Here is a 21,910-nt window from a genome sequence, read left to right on the forward strand (position 1 = left end):
CCACAACTTTTTAAAAATAAACAGGAATTTCAATTCTACTGTTCTTTTCCCCAGATTTTTTAGGGTGACTTAAGTCTTAGTTCTATTTAACACTACATTTCCTAGATGCACACAGGAATGTAACAATATTTGTCAGCAGTACTTTTAACTTAGTAGGTCAATCATAAACGCACTGATAAAATATACATTATTCAATACTTTATATTTACTTCCAACTACCTTATACATTTTTAATCCTTCGGTCTTCTCTAGCTCTCCTGCTATTCTTCTGAGAAATGAGACTTTGCATTCTTTTACATCTGTTGTCTTTCTCTTCATTTTATCTGGAAATTCTTTAGACTATTGAGAAAAAAAATAGCTTTAGATGAGCAACACCAAAATTAATTTAACATTAAAAAGTTGCCACATTTCACTTTTTGAACAAGCTTTCAAAAGACTAGCAAACATTGTTTTGACATTAGGAAGTAGTTTCATTTCGGTAGCACCACTAGTTAAAGGTTAATGTTAAAATCATATAAATTCAGATACTATGTGAAGTTCACTACTGAAAGGTAACATCTTCTGTGCAATATCCAAGAAGGCCGTGGGCATAATGAGGAATGAGAGAGAACCAATGCCCAAGAACCTGATCTTGGATGAGATTAAAATACTTAGGAAAAGACTTTGAGCAGACACCGACTTGCACCCCTGGATCGTGTTTCCTCAATAGCTCGCAGCTTTATAGCTATTTATCTTGATCAAACTCAGGAAGAGCCAATCATACAATTATTCGTGATTTATCATATGAGGGTTTAAACTTCAAACTTTATGTAGGTATTCATATAGAAATAAAGGATAACATCTTAGAGAAATTGTGATCAAAACGTAATACGGATATATTACTCACTATGTATGCTCTCCTGTGTTTATACCCGCTGAGATGTTCTATCATGGGTGCCATCTCTGTATTAAACCCACACAGCTTGCATTCATAATGCGGCTCTTTTCTTCCTTCAAATCTGATTTCAACCACATGTTCTAAACCTGTAAAACAAGAGTTACAAACATCTATACTTACAACAGACTACTATAAACAAAAGCTGGCTCACTAAAAGCCAAATGGCTTCACTAAATGGCCAAATGGCTTCAAGATGGCTCACTAAAAGCCAAAAATAAGAAAGAGAGTATTCCATTTTCAGAATTTCAACACTTATTCAGGATCACAAAAATCAGATCTATTATCAACAGTTGAACTTCTCTCTTTACAGTGCTTTATTCTGAAGGGAAAAAAATCATCTATAGCAGATTTGCAAGCTCAACAGAACAAAATCCTTCATTTATCTACTTTTTCACCCAGGATATTTTTAAGAAACCAAAAAAGAACATTCCATTCAATACAGTCATGTAAGACAATGGAGAAATGTCAGTCAAAAAGAAAATGAGGATAGGAAATGCCACACAAGCATCTGTATTAAAAGATCCCATTTAAACTACTTAGTCAAACGTAATTTGGACAGCATTTGAGTAGTGCAAAGTGCATGCAAAAAGAACAATACTTCACAAAACTGGGTCCTGCATTATCCAAAATATCCCATAAACTTTTAAGAATTAACAGGAAATAAAATAGATTTTCTTAATTTCTTTCCTAGAAATGACTGGAAGACTATGGATACATTGAAAAATTTAAGTTTGATGATACGGAATGTCCTCCTTGGCCAGTTTGAGTTCGTGGTCCTGAGTGTGTCCCCTCCCAGTCTCTTGCTCATCTCCTGCCTACTCCAGGGGTGGGAGACAGGGACCCAGGCTAGGAAAAAGAAAAAGCCTTGATACTGTGCACTGCTCGGCAACAGCCAAAACACCAGTGTGTTACCAATGCTGTTTTAGTCACAAATCCAAAACAGCACCATACTGGATGCTATGAAGAAAGTTAACTATCTCAGACCCACTACTGCGTTATACTGTTAAATCTTAACTCCAAAAGTAAATTATCAGCATTTCTTCTCATTATTAGGGAACATATTTCTCTAGGCCACCATTATATACTAGCAACACTAAAGCCACTGACAATCAGCACCAGTACATGTTGAAGTAGCTTTGCAAAAAAGGGCCCAGGGGGGATACCAAATTGAATGTGAGCCGGCCTTGTGGCAAAGAGGGTAAACAGTACCCTGGGCTGCACGAGGTGCATCACCAACAGGAGAGATCCATCCTCTCCACTCAGCACTGGTAATGCCACACATGGAGTAGTGCGTCCAGTTCTGGGCTCCCCCTTCCAAGAGGGGGACGGACATACTGGAGAGAATCTAGCAAAGTGGCACAAAGATGATGAAGGGGCACGAGCACCTCTCATACGAAGAAAGGCTGAGAGAGCTGGGACAGTTCAGCCTGGAAAAGAGAAGGCCCAGGCATCAACCTCAGTGTGTATAAATACATGTGAAGGGACAGTCAAAGAAGACAGAACCAGGCTCTTTTCAGCAGTGCCCAGCAACAGGACAAGAGGCAATAGGCACAAACTGAAACACGGGGGGTGACATCTGAACATAAGGAAATGCTTTTTCACTGGGAGCATGACTGAGTACTGGAACAGATTCTCTGTGGAGTTGTAGAGTCTCCATCCCTGGAGCTATTCCAAAGCCATCTGGACACAGTCTTAGGTAACCTGCTCAGTGATCCTGCTTGAGCAGGGCAGGTGGACAACACGACTTCCAGAGGTTCCTTCCAACCCCAACCATTCCATGAAAACCATCTTCATAGAGATGGTTCCTTCAGGAACAAGTTATCTTATGATTAAGGTGTACAGAAGAGGTGGCCTTTACAGTGATCGGTGATCGCATAACAAGCTAAATTTTAAAAAGGTATAACGTGCAAGATAAATTATCTTAATTATCCAATATCAGTTACAAAAAATGAAACAGTATTTAAAATATCACTTTTTATTTCAAAACAAAGGAAAGCTATTTGTCACAAATGCAAAGACATACCATTTAGAAAACAAAACAAACAAACAAAAACATACCAACTAGAGGTTCTTCTCTTTTGGGATCATTCATAAAATCCTTCAGACAGGTTATGTCCTTTGTGAGTCCCCTCTTCACTGAGATAAAAAAATACACAAAGAAACATTACACTAAAATGACCAAATACATTAGACAGCTTGCACATAATTTCTGTGATGTTAAAGAAGTTCCTAGTGGGACTTACAGAGGACAAAATTAACTTGCAATCTGAAATGAGCAAGCAAAATGTCTAGGATCTCAATCACTCGCAAGAAGATTCCAGCACTACATTTTCCATAACATTTTAACATACAAGGAATTAATGTCTTCAAGAGAATCATAGGAATAAAAGAGATCTTCTAGCAGATTCCAATTTACTGATTTTAAAGTTTTTACACTGTCTTTAAACTCTTTTAAAGGAGTCAACTCAGAGCACCAGCTACATCTACCTGCAAAACCAGAGGCACTAAATGTATTTAAGTGTTAGCCATTATAAAAGAGCATGCTGAAGTGTTAAAATACGTGTTTTTTATGTTTTTAATCTGAGAAAAAAAGTGTGGAAATAGAACTCATCTTCCTAACTGCATACATGTGTATTTTAACCTAGTAGTGAATTTCCTGAGAAGTCATAAACTCTGCTAGTTTCTTCAAACCTGAGCAAACAGAAGTGGAAATACAATAGGCACTGAACAATATGTTATTGTCTTCTGTCATTCTAGAGTAGCAGGTTACAGTTTAAAAATAAATAAATAAAAAACATTTCATGAGGATAACAAATTCTATGCCTGTTAAATATTCGTTCCAGTGGGAGCAATTTTTTGCTGCAATCAAGACAAATTCTAGTGCTGCACACAAAAAAATACTTCACGAGGTGCCAGCACTTAATTAATAAAGAATACCTGTTGTAACTTCACTGTGGTAGAAAACACCTGATGGGATACCTCCTGCCATAGGACAGCACGGCCCAAACCCACCAAAACTTTACAAGTCTTGTTAAAAGTTTGTATGTGTGTTTTTTTGTTGTTGTTGTTTTGTCCAAAGTGACATGCAGCAGCAGCACAGTGTGACAAAGGTGCCACATAGCAAGTTGGTGTCATGTACTGGGCATGTACACTGTACATGTCTGTACCAAGACTTCAATGTGTTACAGAGCTATAATGTATTTCCGTGCCTGTGTAGTAGCTCTCAGTGATTGACATGTGATCTTTTAGGCTAAATCTGGAAAGAGAGAGGTTGACAAAAATCAAAGGCCTTTAAAAGGTAGTGGATGTTTTCTTCTTGCTTCTCAACATGCAACTAGATATTGTCTTAGTGTTATCTTGATAAGAGAAACCCCATACTGTTCTTGTTTTACGTGCTTTTGTTCTGTATTGTATTGCACTGTATTGTATGTGTACAGATGTATGCTACGAAATTTTCAGCTAAAAACTTCATGAGCTAAAAAACATTAAACAAATTAGTGTCAGCTAATCAGGAAGAAACACTGCTGTCTCAAGTGTATTTCAGTGAAAATATCTGTAACTTCATATCCTCCTAAGAACTTTCCTTAAATAAATTAACCCTCACACGAAAGAAAAGCAATGGTTCAAGTGTTTGGTAACTTGCATTGCTTCTGAGTAACCCATCATCAACAAAAAGCTTTGATCATCATTAACATAAAACTATCAATGTCAAAGGTGCATTTAAAAAGGAGGTTAGCTTATTTATATTATTCGGCTACCTGGTCTCTGTGTTTCATACTTCATCGGAGTTCGGGCTGGAGCTGGAGGACCTAAGATGACAGTTTGACAGTCAGATCACTTCTCCCATACTTTTATTAAGTACAGAGTAGATCATCCAAACACATTAAAGAACGGAACAGTTATCTTCATTGTGCAAGTTTAATATAGGCTCAGTGGTAACAGTATTTCATCTTGGTACACTTCCCTTCTTTAACTTTATTCCTCTAAGCAAGAAAAAGCCTTCGTTTCCATTCACCTTCCCCACAACATACCAAACATATAGGTATCACAGAAGCATACGGTATTCAATTTTTATTTCATTTTTAATTGCTTTTCATACTGTCTATAGTTATTTTAGCTATTATTGTCTGTGACTGGAGGTCCAGTGGCATTGACGCCTGATAGACAAATCTTCATCTAAAGGTTTAGAGCCTTGGCACAGCCCTAGGTCATTAAATTTTATGCAGAACAGTAGTTTCTTTTACATAGGTATCTGTGTATATTCTTAACCACTCAGTTCCAGGGTGAATGTTTGAACACGCTTCTGTAAACACGATTCTACTCCCTTCATTTGTAACTTCTTTCCCTTGCCCCCCTCTCCCTTAAATCCATACGCAGACGTATCCCAGGTGAGCTTTAATGATGCTCTCAGCATTTTGTAAATCATGAAATCCAAGATTAAAACAAACTGATGTACCAGCACTTATTGAAAAATCTGAAAGCTATGTTAAGCTTAAAAAACATGAAAAATTAGACTACATACTTGCTCACGCAATTCCTATTTTTGAAGTGAAAAGATTTTCCATACTTATAGTAAATATATCCTGTATACAGCACTGGTTTCTTCCTCTTTCTGCGTAAGACTAGCAGTGAAGAGATGCATATTAGAACTATATATCAGATCAAAGCTGCAAATATTCTGCAAACAGCTACACAATACTAACCTAAGGGAGGGTTATAAGAAAACATCTTATAACCCTCTTTGATTGACCCTTTTGGCCTCTTTGATTTCTCATAGTAAGATATCCACTTTTTTCAGTAAAAAGCTTCAAAGATTTCAAAATAAAAAGCATAAATAAAAGTATCTGCAGGTACTACTTGTTTCCAGAGTTGTTCAGTTGTTCACACACAGCCTGACTTAGATTCCAGCTCCAGCATCTGCAGTCTGACAACATGGCCAAACACCAAACAACACAAATGGGCACCTGTGCAGTCTGATTTTTTCATGCTTTAATTTGTTTACTTCCAGGACCATATTGTGTTTGCAGAGAATTGTGCCAGCAGCAGCTCACAGTGCAGCTTGCCATAATGTGGCTGAGGCTTACACATACAGTCAAGTTAAAAATCAACAGTTGTAGCTCCTACTACCACCAAAGTGTGTGTTTTTTCTTTCCTTGTTTTCAAACATTTGCAGGCTGTTACAATAATGTCAATAATGTCTGCTAAGTTTCACAAAAGCAGTTATAATCCTGAAGATGCTCTCCCATGTGGTGACGCTAGTTTTGGATGCTAGCATTTAAGCTTGATGTGTACAAGCTTCACGGCTTTGTAATTCTAGTAGCAAGGGGTTATTTCTTAAGCAACTCAAAACCACCATACAGCAGTATTTTCCCTTAAAGCATATCAGGCTGACAAATGAGCTGAAAATCAGCCGGACTGCCAGGATCAGAGGACAATGACCAACAGCCCAGCCTCTTCCTGGTGTCCAGTAAGCTGCAGTGTAGCCCAAGGACCAGTTCCAGGGCTCACAACAATTAACCTCTTCATCAGTAACCCAGTTGAAAATGCACAGAAAACCCTTAGAAAGTTCACAGACAAGATGAATTCAGGGAATACAAAGACTTCAAAGATTTAGTTGAGCAGGATCTTGGGTGCACTGAGCCTTAAAGAAACTTTAAGGTAAGAAATAGAGCTCTACAGCTGCAGTAACCCCATGCACGAGCACAGGCTGAGCAGGTGAGAAGAACCTGACGCTTATGATGGATGTTAAGTTGGGTAGTGGCCAAAAGCAAGCCTGTTATAAACAAGGAAACCTCCTACTGGAAGCCTGCACAGGCAGCAAACTTCTAGGTAATTTATCCTCCTGCATGTGGTACTTAGGATGTCTGTTTTCGTGCCTCTCCCAGTTATAGTGCAATGTGGAAAAAAAAACATAGGGTCTAGGGGAAGGGCAGAAGACCTGAAGGTTAGACTGGGCTTTGTAGCTGACAGTCAGGTATTCTTAGGGGGAGGTGGCAAAATCATAATAAACAGCTGCTTAGGAGGTTGAGATTTATTTTGTTAGGATAAAATTCTTCTTTAAAAGGAAGGCAGCAACTATGGACTGATTAAACAGAGGTAGAGGGCTCTGTCCTTGGAAGTGTTCAAGGCTTTTATTGAAGCCTTGTGATGATCCTCCGGCACTGGCAGTAGTCCTGCTTCAGTCAGGAAGTTAGGTTCAATAGCTTCAGGAAATCCCTTCCAAATGAGGATTTTTAGGTAGATTACTAGTATCTGGAAAATACTCTGAACAAAACCACCAGAACACTTCTCATTCCAATACTTAATGTTTAATGACATGGGCCTGAGCATATTTCTTTGTACTCCACCTTTTGCATCTATTCCTGCATTTATAATGCACACACTCATTTTAACTACCAAAATTAAAAGTGCTATGTCTCAAAACTTAACGACAGTTTCAGATATTGCCAATACAATTACTCACCAACAACAATGTAGTGGACTCAGCACAACAGATTCACTTTTGAAAACAAGGAGTGAAGTGCACAGAGTCTACACTCCATCGTACAGGGGGAAACTCTAAGAGAGGTGATAAAGCTGGACTAGCATTTAATCTTAGCACTTTATTATTTTGATGACTTCTGAAGTATTTTCTGTTCTAGACTGAACTCAAAAGAACTTCCAGGTTCCCTTCCTTTGTAAGACCTTACATATACTAACTAATGCTTGACAGATACTGAGTATGGAGAGGCATATTTAAGAAAATAAAACTTAAGAAAGCATTTCAGCTTTGTGATAAGACCGATGGGATCAGTTTTCCATTTTTTAACTCAAGGAAGAATATGATTTATTCTTTCACTCACTGGAGGAATAACTTTGCTGTGCAGTTAAAGTGCAGCTTATCTTCAGATCCGATTCTTCCCCTCAGCCCCATGCTTTACAGAATGATTATAACAAAGCTTTCTTTACTCACAACATGACTTAAAGGCTCAAAGTTGAAGAATGTAGAGGCAGGCTGCTAGATCCAACAGCTAAACACCTACAACATTCCTCGTTACACTTTTCAGAACCTTCTATGAGGAGAAGTCTTTGAGGAAGCGCTGCAAACTAACTCTGCACTTCCCTGTAATTCTTGAAGAATTCCACAGGCTGTGCAAAAATTCCATTAATCCACTCTTTGCGGAAAGTTGTGGAAAAATAATTTCACCAATGCAGTCAGGCAGCCCAGAAGTGGCTTTAAAAGGGCTCATCTTCTATATTCCCCCTACTTTGTTCTAGTAGTAAGCCCCTGGATTTCACTATTGCCCGGGGAGTGCTGCCAAACATGTATAATTTCATTCCCCCACTGTTTAGTGCCTCTTGTTTAAAGCAAGAACATTTTTCCAAACTTCTGCCTCCTCTGGCCAAAGAGAGGTAGCAATCTCCTTCCATCCTGATGCCTGAACATACAAATACAACTGCCTCAACTAGAGCTAAAAGAAACCTTCCATCTGTTCAGTTACTGCTGTATGAAGAAATCACAACTGAACTTCATGTACTTGCTGAGCTTTAACTTAGTGAAGTCTTAAGACTTCAGTATCTTCCCTTCCCACATCATCTGTTGAGATTGTCTTCTAAACTTCTTGAAAGCAGGCAGATAAAGCACAACCAGAAACCAAGTTCTTGTCCCCACAAAAATAATTTGTTGATAGCTTTGCTGTATGGAAACTTGAATGATATCCAGATGTCTTTCTTACAAGAAAGTGGTACTCCTCCAAACACAAGCATCTGTAAACAGACTCATTTCCTGACTTCACTGACTTTAAAGGCAATGAGATTGCCTTTAAACAGTCAGGTTAGTCACGCTCCCCACTGCTGGAAATACTCAGCATCCAAATAATTGTGGGTTTTGTTCCTGTAATTTTGGTTTGTGAATGATACCAGTACTGGTCCTGCTCTCCCTGATGAGAAAGGATTTTATTTTTTTTTTAATTCCGAAGCAAGGAAGAAATTGCTTATACTATGTAGTACATTTTAAGTATGCCAAGCCTCATCTTCTGAAGTACCCACTCTTCTTTGGACACTGCACATTTCAGATACCCGTCAGATTTTGCCCCAAGTGATTTCCAAGAAAACTCATCCTTCACTTTGACCATATCCTTACATTTTTGCTCCCGGTCCTTCAGATTCCACCATGAACATGCTGCCACGTTTCACTTTCACTGGGTTGTTTGATAACAACCAAGAACCCAACAGCAATAAGAGCAACCCATGAGTTTATATCCTGAAGTGACACAGGACTCATACTTTACATAGTGCATGTAAGTTAAGAATATCTGTGCTTATTCAAAATACTTCACTACATAACCCCATGAACTGTACACATTTGTTCATGCTTATTGCATGTCTGCAAACAGTTAAAATGAAAACACAAAAGCCAAGCATATTCTGAGTTTATTCTTATATCTCAATGACAGAACACCAATGGATTCCCTGGATCCAGTGACAAGGGATAATTGTGTCACTAGTGACACGTACAGAACTTCTCAAACCCTCCCACCGACAAATTTTAAGTAAATGATTGTGCACTGTGGTCCCCAGCATCAAAACTGGATTGCCATCTTTGAAAAGCTCCTTAAGTGGCAAGCTTTTCTACCTTAAATGAAAACCCCAACCTCCCCATCCCCAACACACAAGAAAACAAGCAAACAAAACCACACACCCCTGAAACATATAAATAAACTTTACAAAGCTATGTTTTGGCCTTCTTTGGACGAGTAAACCATGACAATGGCTTACAAGTTGGCTTCCCATGTCTGGATCTTCAGTGAAGTAGAATTCAAGATGGATAAAGCAGTATAATACTCATGCCTCTGTTCTGTTCATTTCACATTACAAGTAGGAAGATGTCAATAGCTTTAATGTGATCACTAAGATTCAGAACCGTCTGGATGAAATAAAACAATTTACAAAGCTTCTGCCATGCAGTATCCTGTGATGCTGGGACTCCTCCAAAAGTTAACTCTAGCTTGTTTACCAAAGTTTCACATAAAGATTCTCCTCTTTAATAATTAGGAACTTGAACCTCTCTTCCAGTTCCATAAAACAGTCACAAGATTTTGACCTGTGACATTTCCGGGAATGCAGTGGTTGTAATGACCGTATGTTCTTACCCTGAAACTTCCCTGGAATGCTGAGCTTGCAGGACATGAAGCAGTATCATCTTCTAAAGCCGTAGGTCTTTGCAACAGACTCTTGTATTCCACCACTCTTTCTACTGTCTTGCCGCCATTCCTTCTGTCCTCTTTTTCAAATCTTAATTTCTGTCCCATTTGCTCTTTGCACCACTCCTCCCAGACAAGATGTTAGGGTCTTGAAGCAACAACCTCTTCAGTGATCAAGTTTGCAAGATAATTCATCATTGGTACTACTTTTTAGGACCATTTCCAATGAGGAATACTAAAAGAGGTGTAGGAACCCATTTTTGGCTAGAAACAGTAGCCTGTGGCCAAACAAATCTTTTGTTGTTGCTGAGGTATAGATACAATTCTAGACTGCTCATATCCACCGGACAGTGAAGAGACCTCTGTGCTTTCAGAACTTTTACAGTTCTGAAAAGGAGCTGCATTACCAGTACTTCTAAAAGCTGAAGATCTGCACACAGTACTCACATCTGCTGGGGCAGAACGTCTCAGTTGATCACTTCAATCACATCTTGCACTGATATCCCATTTTCAGCACTAAACCACCAGAGCAGCTTAGAAAATAGACCCTGACCAGTGTTTTTTTCTGTGTTGTTCTCTCATGTTGATTCTCCAGGGTGCAGGCAGTGAGCTCAGCCTGCAATGTTTCCCTCAGTAGAAGACTGACATCACTCTTCTCTGTAGAGATGTGCATTTTCAGGAACCCTCGATTAACCTGGTTCAAGAGATACTGGGGAACAAACAAAGCCAGAATGTGTTTCTGTAAGGCTTGTTTCTTAGGAGAGCATGCTGAAAATACAAACTAGAAATTAGAGGCTTATTTCTTGTGATGACTGACAGTAAGTCCCTCTTGCTTCATAATCTTCAAATTGTTTAAGCCATACTCCCATGTATGCCAGTGTTCTCTTGCTTGCAGTCCTTTCAAAATCTTGTACATCAGCATTTTTACATCATTCCATGTCCACTGTGAGCAAGTTCTATCCCAAGTTTCCAGTCTTTTACCATTACTCTTATTTCCCACGGGCACATGACAGTCTGGAAGCATGTTCTCAGCTTATGGGGATGAGACACCCCAACAACTCAGTTTACATTGAATAGGTCTTTGCTACTCCAAGTCCACACTACAATAAAGAAAGGCATAACATTCCCGTGATGCAGCTAGGCAAATTCAGCACAGGTAGAGCAGCAGCTGCAACAGCGTTATGTTAGCCTACACGCATAGGTGCTTAGCATACTACCTGAAGCTTAGCAGTGAGTGCAGAAAGCTGACAAACAAGTGGAAGACAGTTTAGCCTGGGAAGGTAAGAAATATACTGACTATGCATCCCTCTGCTAAATAGATATACAAATATTTAGGTGTGGAAAGCATAATTAAAGCTTCATGCTCTAAAACATTTCTTTATTCAACTGTTCATTAGATAAAAATCTCAGGAGATCATTCAGCATATAAAGAGAAACACAGCTACAGACATAGATCTGGCAAATGCAAATAACTGAACTACTTGGAAAAGCAACACATTAAAACCCCCAAGCAATATCCATACTAAGAGGCTGGAAAGAATAAAGCATTATACTTACAATAGACAGTCTTGGGTCTCAGGGCTTTTTCTTTCTTTAATTATGAAGGTGCAAGTCATCCCAAAATAAAATAAGAAAAAGAAATTAATGTGCTGCATGATTTGAAGGAAAAACCCCTGTACTTTCTGAATGAAGCCTTTGCAGACAAATTACAATACAGGCCAAAGTTTCCATTAGCAGATAGGAAAAATTAGAGCCTTTATGATTTTCTGCAAAAGCTGGAAGTACTGCCAAAAGTATACTTACAGTTAAGGTTAATTTCAAGAAAGCCTTGGTGTTAAGTTCTAAGAGATGATTATGGTTTGAAACATATCAAGGATGCCAGACAAAACCTTGGTTTTTGCATGGCTGCAGCTTGTACAGTTCCTAAAGTTCAAAAAACCATAGTTCCAACAACAACCAAGAAAAAAATGGAAAAATAAGCTAACAAAGAACAGCTCCACCACCATATAGGGCGGATCTGGATAAACCTCCAGACAAGCCAAGTCTCCTGGAAGTTTATTCATATCATGAAGAACAGGAAAAGCAGCTTTCATCAGCTGAATTCAGGACAGATCACTTTTGGAAACATCTCGGAAAAAGAATTTAGTTTTCCATTTCAAAAACCTGGCTAAAACCAATAGTGACGCATTTGGAGACCTTTCTGGCAAATAAACACAAACTTCCCATTTAAAAGAATGAGAAGTGTCATCCTTCTACCAGAAGGACAGTTGTTTGCTTCTGAGCACTCCATGGATTTGAGTGCTATATTTTCAGCATTCAGTGCTGTGGAAGAGATGTTGCAGGTCAGCGTAACAGTTCAGTAAGAGGTAAGACTGACACAATAGGTGTTTGTTCAGGAAACAGAACGGTTCTTCCATGCTAGTTTTAAAATGGAAGTCACCGAAGTGCCAGTATCATCACAGGTGAGTGGGTGGTGTATGAACTCAGCAGGATTTTGTAAGCTTGGAATACAGGCAGTCTGTCTGGTAGCTATCCTGCCAGGAGCATTTCTACTGTGTACAAAACCACCTGTCATTCTGCTCCAGTTTTACAATAAACAGCTGCTAATACCTAACATTTCACAGACATGCAGAAAACATCAGAAACTGTGAGCTGCCATTAAAAGACTTCCTGACCATTTTCAGACAATTCGGATTGCACTTGGATTACTGCTTTAATATTCAAAATGTTGTTCCACAGCTGAGACTGATACATCCACTTTACTTGTGATGTTTTCTGCTTATCTTTCAAGTGGTCTTAAGGAAAAAAAAAAGCATAACTACATCAGGAATAAAGATTCTCACACATTTGGTAAGAAACTTATTCTCTGCCCTGGGCCACGTGTCACAAGCAAGTTACAACAGCTGTTTTTGAGCTAAGACTGTAAAAAGTTAGAGTAACTTTTAACAAAGTGTCTAACTTTGAGAAGCCACAACTCAAAAACTGCTGTCTCTCAGGGTTCAAGCCTTCCATGTGCAGTTCTCCAAGAGCTACTTCTTAAATTACTTTTCACACATTTCAAGTTCACAAGTTATCTAACAAAACACTGTTTCATAGTTGTGTAAACATCATTTACTTCTTCCTAAATATATCTGAAGTCACATAAACTAGATATTAGCAATCTATACACTGAAAGCATTTATTCTAATCATGTGAGGTTGACAATGTCTAGAGCTCTACATTTTAAACTGGTTTGGAACATGAGAATAAACTGCAGAACACAACAGCATACTAAACACTTCTTGAGGCAGAAAATATAATGGCACAGCAAGTTTCCAGTACCTGAAACCTATGTTAGCACTTCAAGTATCAAAACAAGTGTCCAACTGAAATGTTCTTCCAAGCACAGGTGATTTTAATGCCATATCAAAGGACAGGTAAGTTGTTTGTATTTCAGATTTTCAACCACCATTTCTGATGTGCAGTGTTTTCTGACTAGCTTACCATAACCACTGAAAGTAGTGTTCAACTGTTCTCAAACTATATAATAACAAGCCAATTCCAATTTTCCAAGAGCTAACAGCTATATGAAAAATGCACAAATGCTATTGTTGATGTCAATCCCCCCCATACTCATTCAGCAACAACACCATGAAGCCCATCTGTATGCAGCTATGCAAAGATCACAAGGCACTCAACACAAAATATACACAGCCTCGTGTATACTGTGGCCATCCCAGTCTGTTTTTACATCAGTACTTCTTGCAGGGTTCATAAAGTAGGCCTCAAATTATCAGCACTAGGAAAATTAGATGTGTACACCATATACTACTCTAAAACCCCAGCTCAAGGACACAAGCTGTCATCTTCATCAACACTGATATCAGGGAGAAATGCAAACCCTTGGCACAACAACAAAAAAAACACTCAAGAATAGAAACTAAGTGAACTTCACAGAGAAGCAGACCATACAGAATGAAATTATCTAACATTTTTTAAATTAAGCAAAGACATGAGAACTTGGATGTTTGAGCTTCATATACCACTGAAATCAAACAAATAACTTGATCCTTCCCATTAGATCACTGATCTATCATTCAACTAAAGCAGCTACTCAGACCAGTTAGGAAAAAGCTGCTAGATCTTCACAGCAAAGTACAAATGGAAAAGGCTTCAGATAAGAAAACCCCAATCCAGTAACAAACTGGAATGTCATTACAGACATTTACTCAGAAGACCTGAAAGTTGCTTCTACTTTTTTTTTTTTTTTGAAGTCATCCATTTTATTCCTACCCCTCCAAATCCATCACACATCAATCCAAGAGGTTATAGAGCATCTAGCCTGCAGAGACTAAAGACACAAGTGGAAATTTACCACCCACTCTTGTAAGAACACTGACTTGGCTTCATGTACTAAGTTATTACCTTCCAGTACAGTCAAAGGAATTCCACCAGGCTTTTGGTACAGGCTTACTCTATTTTAATTTTGGATGCAACAAAATATTCTGGGTGAAAGTAAGAAGAAAACTTCTGTCTGACTGAGTAGGATGCCTATACTGCCACAAAAGGACTGTGGTTTTCCTGTCTGCTACTTACATTTTCCCTTCCTGCAGCATTCCCTTTAATAGGAGCATTTACACTGTCAAACACCCAGACTGAGAATCAGTACAGAATCTTCCTAAAAATCTCAAAGTGATCAAAAGCAACATTCCTGGAGTCTTATTAAATAAGAAGTGTAGCACACATGAACTAGATTTCAAAACAAGTCTTTATTTGTTTAGACAATGCTTACTAGCAAAAATCTCCCTAACTATACAAGCAGTGCATTCAATACCAGTCACCTTAGAGGCATGCTGAGATTTAGAAAGATGCTGCCTAAGCAACCAGAACATAAAATTCATTTGGAGTCAGCAGTACTGGTATACAGGTGAGCAAGCTGGTCAACAGAGAGGTGAAACATGGAAGTATGGAGAAGCAACCTAGATAAATGTCTCATGTATCTATCCAAGCCCCAGAATAACTAAATGACACAGCTAACAAAACACAACACAAAAACAGATGTACAGAGTCAACTGAAGTATCCCTAAAAATCTTTAAGAGTTAGGCTTCACTAGTGCAGCTGCTCAAAGTCATGTACTTTTCTTGGAAGAGCTATAGGAAATGCAGGCCAAGGAGATTCAGCTCACACGTGGCAAAGTGTTTCAATTTGTTTCTTGGATTTTTTCCTCCCACAGTGACTGTCTTCCTAACAAAGCATTGTGTCATGTGTTCTTTAAGGTTTCTCTAGCAGTTGACAAAGTACCTTCACCACAGCCATTTTAAAAATTGTTTTTCTGAAAGTCATCTGACAAGTCAAAAAATAGCTGCTTTGGCTACTGTTGTGATTTCAGTGGAGAATTACCTCTTTGTGTTGTCAGGACATCCTGTGGTATTACTCTGAACAATTTTGAATAATTACTCTGGTAAGGAGCACAAAGCACTGTTCTCTATCAATGTCTAGCCTGTATCTTAAAATGAAGAGAAACTCAGGACTTCTATAGTTACTTCAGGCTTGGTGATACAAAAACTTCTCTGTGCATCTCAAAGAATCCTGACCTTCTGCCATCAAAATACATAGCGAAGTTGAAGCAAAGAATTAGAAGTAGTTGAAAACAATGATGGGATCTTGAAGACTTATTCCTACAGAAGTGCTGTCATGTGATCTACCAGGACCCCACACGAGCACTAACAGTTAACCCCAAATAGCAGCCCAGTTTTCAACTTGCTCAGCATCAGTTCACAACCTATCATTAGCTCAATAAAGCTCAAAAACATAGCCTAGCACACACTGATTTCCAGGAACAGAAGGCAAACAACATGCAGATTTGCAGGGAAAATTATCACTAGTTTTTCCAATTTAAAGGGGAAAAACAGCAATAATTCGATTGCTACGAGGGTTAGCTAGGAAATAAAAAGCAGCAACCACAAAACCAGAAGACCTTCTTGCATCAGCAAGAGCATTTGGCAGGATATTAAAAATACTCAGTACTGTGCACTTCTGTTGGATCACCGGAGAACTCTACAACTGAATCCTGGGAGAAGTGTTTGGAGAGCCACTGACTCGAAGAAGTATATGTCAGCAGTATTAAAGCAATCAGCAAGCACATAAGGACATACAATTAATCAGTCTTGAAAACCAATTAGTGGGGAGATGCCCTTCATCTACAGCTGAAAGAAAAGGGGCATTCAAATACTTAAAAACATTGCAGTTAGGCTTCGTAGTGTTCCAGGAAGAATAAAATTAAAGTGTCATTAGGAAAAAGAGCAGACATTTAAGTACCACACCACCACCATCTGATGACAGCAATCACAAGTAACAGGACAGAGCAGACAAATGAGCATGCCTCAACTTTTTAGACTGAGCGTGGAGTTTTACAAAGACAGCTATTAGCCAAACAACAGTCAAAAGTTCAGTCAAACAGCATTTGTAAAAGCCCTTTTTCCTCAATACATCATCCCAGAACACTCCAGTAGTTTAAGCAAAGTAAAGCAAAACACAAGGACAGACAGTAAATCAGGAAGCTGCTATTGAGATGCTCTAAACAAGTGAAACCATGGCTTGGTAGTTAAGGTTACACAGCTCCTGCACAAAGTGTTAGGATATAGTAACAGCTGTTCTAGGAGTACAAACTCCAGGCAAGCCAGTTTTCTTCAAAGTACAAATAAATTCTGCAGACTTGGAACATCAAGCAGTACTTTCATCAACTACCCCCCAAGTAGAAGTTTGTATTCTTTAAGTATCTGTGACTGTGTAATTCAAGAAAAATCAGTTTCACAGTTAACAGAAGTTTACCTTCAGTTACTACTAATATTGCAAATTACATGCTGAACAGAACAGAGTTGACATGCCCACCATAAAATCTTTTCCTTAGGAATTTTTAAGCAAACAATTATTACAGATGCACCAAGCAAGTTAGAGAAGCACTTAAATACACACAAAAACAGGTACTGAACTTTGCAAGAATCCCAGATTTAACATTAAATTCACATATAGGCATAACATGGAAAAAGGTTACCTTTCTATGCTTCGCACCACGGTAGTGTGACTGAAGACTTATAGAACTCATACACGGAACTTTACAAACCTAGAAAGAGAAGTTGAAAGCACATCTTCAGTTATGCTGTTGGTATTTTGTAGCCAGCAAATTGTATAAACTGGAAATAAACTTACTCCTAGAGCAAGATTTTCAAGATCTTCAATTTAAACAGCACAGTCTGCATGACATTAGGAGCAGAGCACTGAAATGGTCTGTTCAAACAGTACTTGAATGCATACTGAAATATAGCAGGTGGTATAAGAGCCTACCCATCCCCTCATACCTCCACTTGCTGGATTCTTAGTTGCCTGAACTTCTCCAGCCAACAGAAAGGGATGATCATACATGATTAGAAAGGAATAGAAGCACAACTGTGTTCCAGAGTAACTGCAACCCTGTTCACTGTTATACCAACAAGATCATAAAAAGTATAGGACATCATATGCATTTCATTAGGATCCACAGACCATCACAATAATTGAAGAGGACACAGATCTACAATTTTTAGCAAGTTTAATTATCAAAAAGCAGTGACTAATATAGGCTAATATTGTCAGTGTTCTTGACATACTGTCCTGTAAGTTCACCGCACCAGAAAACAATTCAGTACTACCACAACACATGATATATGGAAACTTAAGTTCTGACACAGAGAAGCATGCCTTTAAGAGCCTTTAAAACCGTAAGAAATAGCTAACAGAGATTTAAAAGACAGCAGCAGTTAAGAACCACTACACTACACCTGCACCTACTCAAACACAAACTGCATTCACAACACCAGACAAGCAACTGGCCAAGTTACTCTCCAGCATTAACAGCTTCTCTCACAACCCTGCCACGCTGCAGCTGGATTAGATCTGCCCAACCTCCTCGGAGCGTGATTTTTCATGCCTGAAGCTCAGTCCGCATTCTGAAAAGCCACCGAGAAGAGCACTCACTTCACAATAATAGATTTTTTTCTCAGGTTCCGGCTTGGCATCTTCTGGCTTAACATCTTCAGTCACGGCGCTCATCCTGCAAAACCGGTTCAGCGCACACAATAAAAAAAAGAAAAGCTACGATAAATAGAGATACTGTTTAAAAGCCACGCTCCGGCGAACAATCGGGGCCGGGAGCCGTGCCTCGGTCGGATGAATCCGGTAAAGGAGAGGGATTTTTTTTTATTATTATTCTTTTTCCCCTCCCTCCCCGCGGTTACGAGAAATAAATAACGTCCTGCCCCGCTGGGTCGCGCTCCTCGAACCGCTCCACGTAGAAAAATAAAAATAAATTAAAATAAAATACTAAAATAAGGGGAAATAAAGGCAGGGGAGGACAGGACGCGCCCCCCCGGGCTCCCTCCCTCCCGCTGAGGAGGCGGCGGTACCTCAGCGGGCCGGCCCCGGCCGGTAACGACCCCCAACGGCCGCCGGCACGGGCGTCACTTCCGCTTCCTGCCCGCGCACTGAGGAGAGGCACGGGCACGGGCGCCGCCGGCGCGCGCCGCAGCCGTTTAACGGCCAAGCCGCCCGCCCCAGCCAATCAGAGCGCAGGGCGGCTGCGCGCGCGGCCCCGTTGCCGCCCCCCCCCCCCCAACCGTTCCCCTCAGCCCGCCCCTCCCGGCCCGTTAAGGGGGGGGGGGGGTGGTGTGGGAGTACAAACTCGCGTCAGGGCTTCGCTTTAAATGCAAATCTTTAGAATTCTCTTTATTTATTTCCGACTGTTTTAACTTTACACGTCCGCGGCTGGTAAATAAATGTAAAATATAATTTAAGAAATACACGGGAAAGGTCCCTCTAAAAGCAGACGGAGAAAACAGTACAAAAAAAAAAAAAAAAAAAAAAAAAAAAAGAACCAAAAAACAACACAAAAGTGCACCTGTTTTTAACAAAATTCCAGAATATAAAACCCACGTTTGTTTTTTTTTTTTACTGCCTGCTTTTATTTATCCCGCTACAGATAGCTCTCGGAGTCTATGATAACTGTACACAAAGCAGCACAAAGTGCACGAAGTGGTAGGGGTCCCACCACGGGTTATCAAAAGTGTTTCCCTTCCTGGCTATGATTCCTCAGGAGCCGTCCAATTTGCTTCCCCGAAGCGAGCGGTTAGGGTGTCGTGTGCCGAAATTTTCGCCAGCCTTAAAACTAAACGGCAAGCCTGCCCAATTTGTGGGCAAACCACACGTTACCTGCACAAATCGGTAGGTTTTCATGCCGTGTTTGTGCAGGTACGTTGTTCCCTTAATCTTTGGGATCGAGCAATACCCATTTTTCAGGTAAAAAAACAAAACAGGTAGGCCAAAGATGCTGGCAGGTCTCCGTGCACTTTTTATTTAATCTTGTTCTCCACTGTTTTGGTTCAGGAAGTGCCATTTTTCATAGCAGGTTTTGATACCGGGTTGTGCCCCCTTTTTTTGAGACAAATCGCATTATTTGTACTGATGATTTTCATGGGCATCTCTGTAACAGTCAGAAGCCTTGATACAAAGTCACATTAAACCCCTTGGTAATTCTTTGCAGTTCTGACCTCAGAACCTAAAAGGGACTCGCTGTACATTTTCAACAGTGCTTCCATACTCTTCTTTTAAAAAAAAAAATACATATTAAAAGTGCAACTGCACAGTGAAAGAATAAATGCACATAGGAAAATAAAAATAAAAAATGAGAGGAGCAAAAAGGGAGAAAGCAGGCTCCTACATCTTTGAAAAGAGACCAGGTCTGAACACAAAAGGAATTGGCGGTGTGTACTTACAGACTTAAACTGCTGGTGGTAGCTCACAGCTTCTTGGCAATAGAGCTGCCTGAATAGAGTATGATTCCCCAGCAAAGGGAGTTTTTTTCTGTTTTATGAGATGTAATTACACTAAGACTTCTGCCAGTACCTTTGTCTTATTCAAAGGGAGCAGGGGAAGAAACAGGGCATTGCACTTCTGCATAACATTGTTCTTTTGGCAAAACTTTTTAAGTGTGCCTGAGTAAAAATAAAGCTATGGAGGCAGAAAGCAGAACGGGTGGAGGCTGCAAAGTACCGTCCTATAAAGTCACAAAGGTAGAAAAGCTAGAGGAAGAAAAAGGAGATGCTTTTTGATAGACACAGCTACCTTTAAGGACAAAAGTGTTCTTTGGCTTCATTAAGAATCTGGGAAGAGGTGAAGGAGTGTGAGGAAGAGCCCTTTCAGAAGAGGAAAGGAAGGCTGTTGGCCACGTAGAGGAAGAATCACCCAAACTACGATGAGAGTAGCAAGAAGACTTGATATATTGCTGAGAACTGAGATAACTTGCATCTTTTTGGAATTATTTCTTAGAAAGACAAAAGTCAAAACAAAAACAAACCACAATGTTGCTGCTCGCCTCTTCTTATCTCAGATTTAAATCAACAAAGGAAGGATGCGGTGCGAAAGTTAAAAAGGAAGAAATTTGGTTCAGAAAGGAGAGCGATGGGAAAAGGAAGGGCGAGACCAAGGTGTGCCCTACAAGAGGGCAGAATGGTGGTGAAATTCCTGTGATGTGCTCCTGTGCAAAATGGAGATTTCTAGCCCAGAACTTTGTCTGATTTTTGAGATTTGAGATTTTTAATTCATTTTTTAATTAATTAAATGGAGGCTTCAAGCCTCCTAGAATGATGTTTTCAGTCTGACTGAGAGACACATGCTAGCACTGAATTACCTCAACCCAATTTCTTTTTTCAAGAAATTATGTTCAGGTTGAAGAGTAACAAATTCAGTTTTGCAGAAAAAAATAAGGACATGATTCTGGAGTACAGAATTATTGATAGCAGGTAGAGAGTTAATGCTGTAGTCACAGAACACCTTGACAGTATGACATCATTCAGTGTGATCTTTTTTCTCCCAAAAAATTGTCTTAATAATGTTGTTTTACTCTCCACCCAAACACTCACTCAAAGAAAGCCTTTGCTTAAGGCAAGTGTTTGAATATGGAGAGGAGAGGAGAGGAGAGGAGAGGAGAGGAGAGGAGAGGAGAGGAGAGGAGAGGAGAGGAGAGGAGAGGAGAGGAGAGGAGAGGAGAGGAGAGGAGAGGAGAGGAGAGGAGAGGAGAGGAGAGGAGAGGAGAGGAGAGGAGAGGAGAGGAGAGGAGTTTTTGTCTTTTTACTTTTTTTTTTTTTGACTTTTTGTCTTTTTACTATATTTTTCAGCATGTCACTGATGATTTTGTTCAGTGCAGTTAAATGAAATACATACTTCAAACTACATTTGAATTTATAACTAAATTCAAATTCAAATTAAAGAAACTGGATTCTATCTCAATTTATGTCTGGACATTTTTTAATTTGATAAAACCTGTAATATGATAAAATTTTATCAACGTGCATTCAACATAGCAGAAAAATTGCTGGTCATATATGACCTGCTTCAGATTTCAGGGTATCTGAGAACAGGTTTATATGAGCAAAGCCAATACAAATCTAAAAACTAAGAATATCAGTTTTGAGAAAATGTGGTCACTCAATTTAGAAAACATAGCTGATGGGGAAAAAAAAAGCAATGTGAAAAGTGAGAAGGAACGGGAGAAACAGGCATGGTACATTTTAAGGGGAAGAGAAAAAAAAAATATAATAGCTTTACAGGAGAAAGTGTGTTTATATTGGCAAGGATACGTGTCATCTGTGTTCAAAGGTCTACTTGTCAGGATGGTAGGACATAAACTACTGGTAGTTCTCTTCCACAAGTTTTGTTCAGCTAAATAAAAGCCTTGTGACTACAGCCTGAGTGTGGCCACCTGGAGAGCTCCTTTTCTCA

The 21,910-nt window shown here is 39.4% G+C and overlaps 1 protein-coding gene across 1 annotated transcript in view; it reads right to left on the reverse strand.

Annotated features, from left to right (window-relative positions):
• Positions 1-18,629, reverse strand: part of LOC311222495 (uncharacterized protein) — a 34,912-nt gene extending 16,283 nt beyond the window's left edge. The window contains exons 1-8 of the mRNA XM_084306810.1: positions 18,541-18,629; positions 18,113-18,188; positions 17,154-17,222; positions 11,677-11,710; positions 4,696-4,746; positions 2,996-3,073; positions 887-1,023; positions 220-339 (exon numbers count right to left, since the gene is read on the reverse strand). Of these exons, the coding sequence (XP_084162936.1) occupies positions 220-339; positions 887-1,023; positions 2,996-3,073; positions 4,696-4,746; positions 11,677-11,710; positions 17,154-17,222; positions 18,113-18,187 (564 nt within the window). The 5' untranslated portion in view covers position 18,188; positions 18,541-18,629. The remainder of the gene's footprint in view (positions 1-219; positions 340-886; positions 1,024-2,995; positions 3,074-4,695; positions 4,747-11,676; positions 11,711-17,153; positions 17,223-18,112; positions 18,189-18,540) is intronic.
• Positions 18,630-21,910: the final 3,281 nt, after the last annotated feature.

Source organism: Netta rufina (genome assembly GCF_964035555.1).
Source record: "Netta rufina genome assembly, chromosome: 2".
Taxonomy (NCBI): domain Eukaryota; kingdom Metazoa; phylum Chordata; class Aves; order Anseriformes; family Anatidae; genus Netta; species Netta rufina.